This window comes from Dipodomys ordii, unplaced genomic scaffold, assembly GCF_000151885.1.
Source record: "Dipodomys ordii isolate 6190 unplaced genomic scaffold, Dord_2.0 Scaffold118, whole genome shotgun sequence".
Taxonomy (NCBI): Eukaryota; Metazoa; Chordata; class Mammalia; order Rodentia; family Heteromyidae; genus Dipodomys; species Dipodomys ordii.
The window spans coordinates 3,316,319-3,325,843 of record NW_012267334.1 but is presented as its reverse complement, the minus strand read 5'-3'; the positions used below and the strand labels follow the sequence as shown (position 1 = coordinate 3,325,843).

General features: G+C 55.2%; 1 protein-coding gene across 1 annotated transcript in view; it reads left to right on the top strand.

Annotated features, from left to right (window-relative positions):
* The window catches only part of Adamts13 (ADAM metallopeptidase with thrombospondin type 1 motif, 13), a 42,001-nt gene extending 33,614 nt beyond the window's left edge, over positions 1–8,387 (top strand). Inside the window, 7 exon segments of the mRNA XM_013029383.1 lie at positions 4,270–4,295; positions 4,357–4,486; positions 5,820–6,024; positions 6,412–6,565; positions 7,093–7,113; positions 7,639–7,767; positions 8,056–8,387. Of these exon segments, the coding sequence (XP_012884837.1) occupies positions 4,270–4,295; positions 4,357–4,486; positions 5,820–6,024; positions 6,412–6,565; positions 7,093–7,113; positions 7,639–7,767; positions 8,056–8,387 (997 nt within the window).
* The last annotated feature ends 1,138 nt before the right edge of the window (positions 8,388–9,525 follow it).

Genomic DNA, 9,525 nt, shown 5'->3' with positions numbered 1-9,525 from the left:
CAGCTGCTCTAAGTGCATTCACTGATTGGCTGAGAGACAGGGAGGGAGCCCACAGCTGCTCTAAGTGCATTCACTGATTGGCTGAGAGACAGGGACTGACCCCACAGCTGCTCTAAGTTCATTCACTGATTGTTTGAGACAGGGAAGGAGCCTGCAGCTGCTCTAAGTGCATTCACTAATTGGCTGAGAGACAGGGCAGTACTGACAGGTGCTCTAAATGGAGACAGGGAGGGACCCGAAAGCTGCTTGCTTGTAATACAGTGATTGGCTGAGAGACAAGGAAAGAAAGAAAGCAACCATGCTAAGACTGGTCAAACCGACCACTAAAGCAGAGAGACAGGTTTTTAAATGTATTTATTTATGTATATATTTTAATTTAATTTTTGTTGCTATTACAAGGGTGGCATGCAAAGGGGTTACAGTTACCTAAGTCAGGTCAAGAGTACACTTCTTTTTGGACAATGTCACTCCTTTCCTTGCTCTCTCCCAGTATTTCCCTCCTGTCTGCACCCAGAGAGACAGTCTTTAAATTAATTAACTTTTTTGTTATTATAGAGGTGATATACAGAGGGGTTACATTTACATGCATCAGGTAATAAGTACGTTTCCTTTTTTTTTGGTCCAGTCATGGGCCTGAACTCTGGGCCTGGGCGCTGTCCCTCAGCTCTTCAGCTCAAGGCTAGTGCTCTACCACTTGAGCCACAGTGCCACCTCTGGCTTTTTTTTTTAATCTGCTTATGTGGTGCTGAGGAATCGAACCCAAGGCCTCATGCATGCAAGGCAAGCGCTCTACCACTGAGCCAACTTCCCAGGCCAGTACATTTCCTTTCATACAGTGTCATCTGTTCCCTCATTCTCTCCCATCCTCTCCCTCCCGTTTCCACCTACAAGTGTGTAGTCCACTTTTACTTATTTATTTATCTATTTTTTGGTCGGTCGTGGGGCTTGAACTCTGGGCCTAGGCATTGTTCCTCAGCTCTTCAGCTCAAGGTGAGCGCTCTACCACATGAGCCACAGTGCCACTTCCGGTTTTCTGCTGGTTTATTGGAAATGAGAGTTTTACGGACTTCCCTGACTTGGCTAGCTTTGAACCGCAATCCTCAGATCTCAGCCTCCTGAGTAGCTAGGATGACAGGCGTGAGCCCCCGCCCCCGGCTTGTAGTCCACTTTTATCAGTGTCCAGTGCGCTCCACTGCTGCACTTTTTCACCAGATTCTGTGCCCTCCCCCACCCTCCCAGATATGCACATGAATATATTATATATAAGTGAAATCAGAATCATCAGCAAAAGGAAAAACAATTAAGAAAAAAGTCCTTTGTTCTCATGTTTGAGTTTTTTTTCAGTATGTATTATTTTATTTTTATTATTATTATTTTTTTGGGTCCAGTCGTGGGCCTGAACTCTGGATCTGGGCGCTGTCCCTCAGCTCTTCAGCTCAAGGCTAGTGCTTTACCACTTAAGCCACAGCGCCACTTCTGACTTTTTTTTCCTGCTTATGTGGTGCTGAGGAATCGAACCCAGAGCCTCATGCATGCAAGGCAAGCATTCTACCACCGAGCCACCTTCCCAGCCCCTGTATATTATTTTATATACATTTAAAGAGGCACTTGGGTATTGTGCCTTTGTGATTCTCTCCTAAGAGAGAATCTTTTGGTCTCACTGTATGTGAGTATCTAGAATCCTTTGTAATTTGTCATGTCCCAGTGCCCTTTAGATTTAACTGCTGCATATCAGAGAAAGCATGACCATTTGGCTCAGAGAGACAGTTTTAAGACAAAGTGTTCTTTCATTTTTCCAGTTTTTAATTGTGTTACAATACACGTATGATAAAAAGTTATCATTTTAACTTTAAGTGTTCCATTCACTGGCACTAAGCACATTCACAATGTTGTGCAGAGTCCTTCCCCCTGTCTTCCTCCCTCCTCCCCGTCTCCCCCCCTCCCCTGACACCTTGTATCCATCTCCATTAAACCCTAAGCCCCACCCCACCGCAGCAGCCCACAGTCCACCTTCTGTCTGTATGGATGGGACTCCTCTAGGGACCTCTTAGACATGGGGTCCTCTAGGATCTGCCCTATGGAACTGGCTATCTCACTGACCTCCAGCCCGGTCCGTGTCATGGCTGGTGTCACAATCTTCTTTCCTAAGGCTGTAAAGTGGCAGGTGGAGATCACGCTGTTTATCTGTTCTGCATGGACAGACACTGGCTTGCGTCCTAATTTCAGCTGGGCTGCATACGAGTGTGGAACTGTTTCCTTGAGTCTTTGGGTGTGGAACTGTGCTTTCACAGGGTCAGTTTGTTGTTGTTATTGTTTACTATTTTGTGCCAGTACTGGGGCTTGAACCAGGGCCTTGAACTGTGTCTTTTTGTTTTTGTTCCTAGGTGATGCTCTGCCACTTTAGCCGTGTCTCTAGTTCTGTTCTTTTGTTAGTTAATTGGAGATAAGTCTCAAAGTTTTATCTGTCTTGGCTGGCTTTGAACAGTGACTCTCCCAGCTCAACCTCCTGAGTAGCTAGGATTCCAGGCATGACACTGGTGACCAGTTATTTATTTATTTATTTATTTATTTTTGGGTCCGGTCGTGGGGCCTGAACTCTGGGCCTAGGTGCTGTCCCTCAGCTCTTCAGCTCAAGGCTAGCGCTCTACCACTTGAGCCACAGCGCCACTGCCGGCTTTTTTCTTTTTGCTTATGTGGTACTGAGGAATCGAACCCAGGGCCTCATGCATGCAAGGCAAGTGCTCTACCACTGAGCCACCTTCCCAGCCCTGGTGACCAGTTATTTTATTTTATTTTATTTTTTGGCTGTGGGGCTTGAACTCTGGGCCTGGGCACTGTCCCTGAGCTTTTTTTGCTCAAGGCTAGAGATAAGAGTCTCTCCGGGGCTGGGAAGGTGGCTCAGTGGTAGAGCGCTTGCCTTGCATGCATGAGGCCCTGGGTTCAATTCCTCAGCACCACATAAGCAAAAAGAAAAAAGCCGGAAGTGGCACTGTGGCTCAAGTGGTAGAGTGCTAGCCTTGAGCTGAAGAGCTGAGGGACAGCGCCCAGGCCCAGAGTTCAGGCCCCATGACCGGACCCCCGCCCCCCCCAAAAAAAAGAGTCTCTCCCTCTGTCCTACCCTGGCTAGCTTGGAACAGCAATCCTCAGATCTTAGCTTCCTGAGTAGATAGGATTATAGGTGTGAGCCAGGGGGGGCCAGCTACCAGCTTTTGTTTATATTGTTTTGACAGGTTTTTTTCTCTGAAGCTAGCCCAGGCTGGCCTTGAACTTTTGTTCCTCCCGCTTCAGTCTCCAAATGCTAAAATTACAGATATGGCTTTCCACACCTGGCTTATTCTCTGGGTTCTAAAAAGTTTTAATGTCAATAGCAGTGTCCCAAAGGGTTGAGAAGCTACACAGTGTTCCCCTTTTCAGTATGGGATTTGAACTCAAGGCCTCACACTTGCTAACAGGTGCTCTACCATCTGAGCCACACCTCTAGCCCTCACAGTATTCACAGTCCTGAGGCTTGAACTCTGGGCCTGAGCACTGTCCCTAAGCTTCTTTTTGCTCAAGGCAAGCGCTCTACCACTTGAGCCACAGCACCGCTTGCAGCTTTTTCTGTGTATGTGGTACTGAGGAATTGAACCCAGGGCTCCATGCATACTAGGCAAGCTCTCTACCGCTGAGCCACCTTCCCAGCCCTCTCACAGTATTCTTGAACTACTCACACTTCAGCATGTTTAGTACTGAGACCAGGAAGTTTCCTTTTGAAGCTGTTCCTGGTGGAGATGGGAGAAACTAGCACTAATGTCTCTATGACAATCACAGAAAGATGGAGAGGCAAGCTGCAGTTTTTGTCTGTGTGCACCAGTTACTCCAAAGCTCCCTTTAAAAATGTGTGTGTGTGTGTGTGTGTGTGTGTGTGCGCACATGCGTGCACTGATCCTGGGGCTTGAACTCAGGACCTGGGTGCTGCTCCTTAGCTTTTCCTCTCAAGGCTGGCACTCTACCACTTGAGCTACAGCTACACATCTGGCTTTTGATGTTTAATTGGAGACAAGAGTCTCTAGACTTTGTTGCCAAGATGGCTTTGAACCACGATCCTCAGGTCTCAGCTTCCTGAGTAGCTAGGGTTACAGGTATGAACCACTGGCGCCTGACATTGACTTTGTATTGTGTGTAAAAATACTTACACATGACTGCAAGGTAGATGTCACCATATGGAAGCAGCTGAGGTTCAGAGAGGTTAGATCAGTTGCCCAAGGGCACACAGCTTTCAGTTGGCAGTCGTGGCTCCGCCTGCCACGAGCCAGGTATGTGATTCTTGCTGAGTCCATCTCTGCAGGTGAGGGGGTCCCTGCTTCCTCCTCGCAGGCTCCATGAACCTTCACTTCCTGTGCATGGATTCTGTGCTCCGGACACCTGTCCAGGAAGACCTATGTGACCTGGCCACCAAGCCGGGGACCCGGCAGGAGGTCTGCCAGGCTGACCCATGTCCTGTTAGGTGAGTGGGAGAGGAAAACTTCAGGGGAAGGAGTCTGGCAGGGGTGGGGGTAATCTGCAGAGCTCCAGCCTTCCTTCTGCAGGTGGAAGGTCTCTGCCCTGGCACCATGTCCAGTGGCCTGTGGAATGGGGCAGGGGCCTCTGTCTGTGCGCTATTTGAGGCTAGTTCTCAGATATTGCTACTGCCACCCTGTTCTAGAACATTCCAGGGATGCCTTTGCTCCAGGCTCCAGGTTCCCGCACCTCTGCACCTCACAGTCTGCTGTGCACTGTCTGGATCCCCTCAAGGCTCCCTGCCACCGGCATTACGAGATTACGAGAGGAAATGCCTCCGGGGTGTCTTGCTCAGCCCACCCTGACGGACCCCTGAGCTCTCATTCACGGCACTGCCCTTACCCTCCCCCCCCCCACTGCATCTGTGTCTCTGCTCATGTCCTCTCTTCTTGCATGGGCCTGGGCCGTGGTATCCCCACCAGGGGCAATCCTGCCTTCTGGGGGCATTTTGGCAATGTCAGCGATTTCAATGGTCACAAATGGGCAGAGGGATTTGCTAGCGGCCCCTCGTGGGCAGAGGCCAGGGGTACAGCTGCCCGGCCTGCAATTCACCTGACAGGCCCCCAGGACAGAGGGCCATGCAGATGTCCCTTATGCCAAGGCCCCGATTCTAGAATAAAGCTGGGCTCATGGAAGGACTGGTCCAGGCATCGGGAGGGTGGAGGAAGGTTGCCTGGTTCACATCTGGGCTCTGAGAAATGGTGGCTCCATTTGCTGAATGATTCCAAATTAAGATAGTTAGGGCTTGGGCTGAGAAGGTGGCTCAGTGGTAGAGCGCTTGCCTTGCATGCACGAGGCCCTGCGTTCAATTCCTCAGCACCACATAAGCAGAAAAAGCTGGAAGTGGCGCTGTGGCTCAAGTGGTAGAGTGCTAGCCTTGAACTGTGAAGAGCTCAGGGACAGCGCCCAGGCCCAGAGTTCAGGGCCCACAACCAACCAAAAAGAAAAGAAAAGAAAAAGATAGGACTGAGAGTGGACTTCCCAGGAGGCCATGTGGGGTGCCCATTACTGTGGGACACCACTTCCTGTCACTTGGCCATCAAGCAGCTCAGGGGGCAGAGGACAAGTAATAGGTGCTAGATGGCCAAAGGGAGAAGAGATGTGTTCCCTGCGGAGCCCTCCTGAGCCTGGCTGGTCCTGGAAGGTTCCACGGCCCAATTTCCCGTCCCCTGGCTCTGGGACCCATCAAGGCAACTCCGGAAGGAGATGGGGGGTTCTGAGCCTGCGTGGACAGCCCCATCTTCCAAGAGGCCCAGTTCCCTGGGGTCTTCTCCCTGCAGGTGGAAGGTCCTGTCCCTCGGTCCATGTTCAGCCAGCTGTGGTCTTGGCACTGCCGCACGCACCGTAACCTGTGTCCAGCGGGACGGCGGGCAGGACGCTGAGGTGGACGAGGCGCTGTGTGCGGCCCTGGTGCGGCCCCAGGCCAGCGTCCCCTGCCTCACTGCCCACTGTGCCTACCAGTGGCACGTCGGCACCTGGACACCGGTGAGGACCCTGGAGGAGGGGGGTCTGTTGGGGGCAGTGCCTTGAACCAGAAGGCACAGCAAGGCCTAGGGTCCTGGGGCAGCGAGGCCGTGAGAGGCCCAACAGTTCAGTGCCACAAACAGTCAATGTCGTACCGTGCGTGCCAGGAAGAGACCAAGGTGAATAGGGCACAGAAGACAGCCACGCCCACCTCCGTCAGAGGGACCCCGGGCATCTGGGCCTGGCAGAGATGCGGGCTGGCATGAAGTAGTAGAACACATGGGTGCCACAGGGACTGATGGAATGTGGGTGGAGATCAGCTGGAGGAGCGATTGGGCCCCGCTGTAAGGCTTGGCGGGGAGAGCAACTGGGAGAGTGAGGCCCTGACTTCCTCCCGTCTCCTGCCAGTGCTCCGTCTCCTGTGGCGAGGGCGTCCAGTATCGCCGAGATACCTGCCTTGAAGCCCAGTCACCGGTGCCAGCCTCCTTTTGCCAGCACTTGCCTAAGCCGGTCACAGTGCGGGGCTGTTGGGTTGAGCCTTGTGAAAGACCGGGGACCCCCAGTCCAGCACCCCACCAGGAAGCCACCGCCCCTGGCCAGAGCACAGCTGCTGTTGCTGGTGATCCTCTTCCATGGCCCTGGGCCGGGCTCCCAGTCCCAGCGCCCCAGCCTCCGGAACCTCAGGAAAGCCCAGCAGAGTCTGGCTAGGCTCCTTGCTTTCTGTGAAGTTGACTAAAGGAGGGTGAGCACCCCTGGCATCTCCATGTGGGACAGACCCTCCTGAGTGGGCTGCGTGCCCTTGGGTTCAGCGCTCCTATTATTATTATTATTATTATTTGCCAATCATGAGGCTTGAACTCAGAGCTGGGCACTGTCCCTGAGCTCTTTTGCTCAAGACTAATGCTCTGCATTTGAACCACAGCATCACTTCTGGTTTTTGATTGGTTAAATAGAGATAAGAGTCTCACAGAGACTTTTCTGCCTGGGCTGGCTTCAAACGCCTATTCTTAGATCTTAGCCTCCTGAGCAGCTAGGATGACAGGTGTGAGCTGCCAGTGCCTGGTAGGGCTCTAGTCTTATCTCGCAAAGGGAAACAGCACTTGTATTAGTGTACCCCACAAGTAGCCTAAAGATGGCAGTGTTAGGGGTACTGCAATCCAGAATCCCTCAGAGCTGCACAGCCTACCCCTCCCCGACACTGGAGCCTTGGCGATTCATGCATGTCCCTCCCGGACCTAAGGAGGCAGGTGCTGTGTGTGTGTGTGTGTGTGTGTGTGTGTGTTGCTGTTGGGATTTGAACTCAGGCACTGACTGGCTGCCCTTTAGCTTCTTGCTCAAAGCCAGGACTCTACCACATGAGCCACGACTCCACTTCTGGCTTTGGGTGGTTCATTGGCGATAAGACTTTTCTACCCAGTCTGGTTTTGAACCACGTCCTCAGGTCTCAGCCATCTGAGTAGCTAGAATGACAGGCAAGAGCCACCAGTACCCAGCTTTAAAGAGGCTTCCTTCCAGGCCACCCTACCATAACCTCTTGACCAGGGAAAGCTCAGCCCTGTTGTGTCCTGCTGAGAGTCCCAGGAACTGCCCACTGTGCCCATGTCCCTCCTGTCCCCCTGCAGGGACCTGTGGCAGTACCTGAGCCCACAGGGACCATTGACATGTGAGGCACGGGGCATGGGGACTGTGTGGTGGCCATTGGGCATCCCCTGGGTGAGGTACTGACCCTCCAGGTCCTCAAGAGCTCCCTCAACTGCAGTGTGGGTATGTCCAAGTTCACGTAAGCAGCTGCTGCTGGTCATGGGATCTGTCACATGCCCGTGTCACCCAGTGCCTCCCATTCCCAGCAAGCTCCGCCATGCCATTCCCACTTGTCACTTTTGAGGCTATTCTGTCACTGGGCTGTGATCAGCTGGGCTAGGACAGGAGGCTGCTCCTTAAGAGACACAGAGTCTGTAGAAGGGAGAGGGGCCGTGAACTTAGCCTACCCCAGAGTGCCTTCTGTCAGCCAGGAGTGGGCTGCTGGGCCCTCACTGCTCTGCCCGATCCCAGGGGAGGTACTGCTGCCCTGGGGCCCATTCACTTGGAGGAAGATGTGCCAGCAGCTGTCTGGCATGACTTTCCTCTCCAAGACCAACACACTGGGAGTGAAGCAGTGGAGCACGCGGTCCAGAGAGGGAGTGGTGCTGTGGTACAGGAGCCAGGCTGCCTGGGGGACCTTCTACAGAGGTGGCCAGGTGCCTGGGCTGGGCCTGTGTGCTGAGGCAGAGCCTTCTGATGGGCAGTGGGCAGGACAGGCGGGAGCTGGTCAAGATGGAAGGAGCGGCCTTGGAGCCACAATGGGGTCTGCACTCGTGGCTCTTCTTGATGATGTAACCGGGTGATGGGTGCCACCATCCTGCCCTGGGCTCTGTCACTCAACGCTGTCAAGGTTCATTAGCATCTTTCTGCGGGCCACTTTCCCTCCGTCGTCCTCTGGGGCACATTTGCACACACACGGGCAAGGTGCCCACCGACACACCCGTGGTCCCTCTGCAACCCCTGATAGCGCCCAGGCTCAGCCACCTGGAGCGCTTCTGTGGCGTGCATAGGGGCACGGAGCCTGCAGAAGTACCTGTCCAGTGTGGGAGGAAACCAAAGCTTAGAGCGTGTGAGCTCTGCCCAGGCCGCTCAGGCCAGGAGGCCGGGAGGTGGACTCACGGGTGCACACGGGTCCCCGCGGCGCCCCGCGCTCAGCCCCCTGCCCTCCGCGCACGCGCAGTGTGAGTGTGCCGCTCAGCGCTGCGGACCCCGGGGTGAGCCCGGGAGCGCCCCGCAGGCGTGCCGCGGGCTGCCGGTCCTCTCGGCGCCGCTCCCCGGGCCCGCAGTGCCGGCCACGCCCGCATCGCTGCCAGGGGATGAGGCCAGGGTGCCGGCTCAGTGATCCCTCCATCACCAACAGTGAGCTGGCCCGCGGGCCAGCACGGGGCTCCCAACAGGGGCACCGAAGAGTTCGAGAGCGCCCGCAGACCCGGCCGGGCCCCTCCTCGGCCGGCCGGCTCCCGGGGCTGACGGTCGCCCCGGAGCGGGGCGCGGAGGCCCGTCTGGGGATCCTCCGGCCGTGTTCCTCCACGGGGCAGAAGGCTCGGTGTGGCGGTGCAGCCCCCAGGTGCTAATAAAGGAGGACGGGCATCTTCCAGCGAGCTGGTCCCAGGCGGCCGCGGCCGGCTCCGGACTCCAGCACTGGCCCCACCCACCCCGCGGGCGCCGGCTGGAGGCTCAGGCCGGGTGCGCCGGGCCGGCCACGCCCCGTGCTCCCTAGGCCCCGCCCGGGCCGATGAGCCCTGGCCCCCGGCTACCTCCTCCTCCAGCCCTGCCCCTTATGCTAATAGCCACCTCCCCCCGACTCCGGCCAGCGTGCGGGGGGCTCCGCCCCCTATGCTAATCGCCGCCTCTCCCACAAGGCAGCGCGCCGGGCGGACACGTCCCTTTGTGCGCTCCGGGACTGCGCGGAGGCGCGGGGCGGGCGGCATGAGCGGCTCG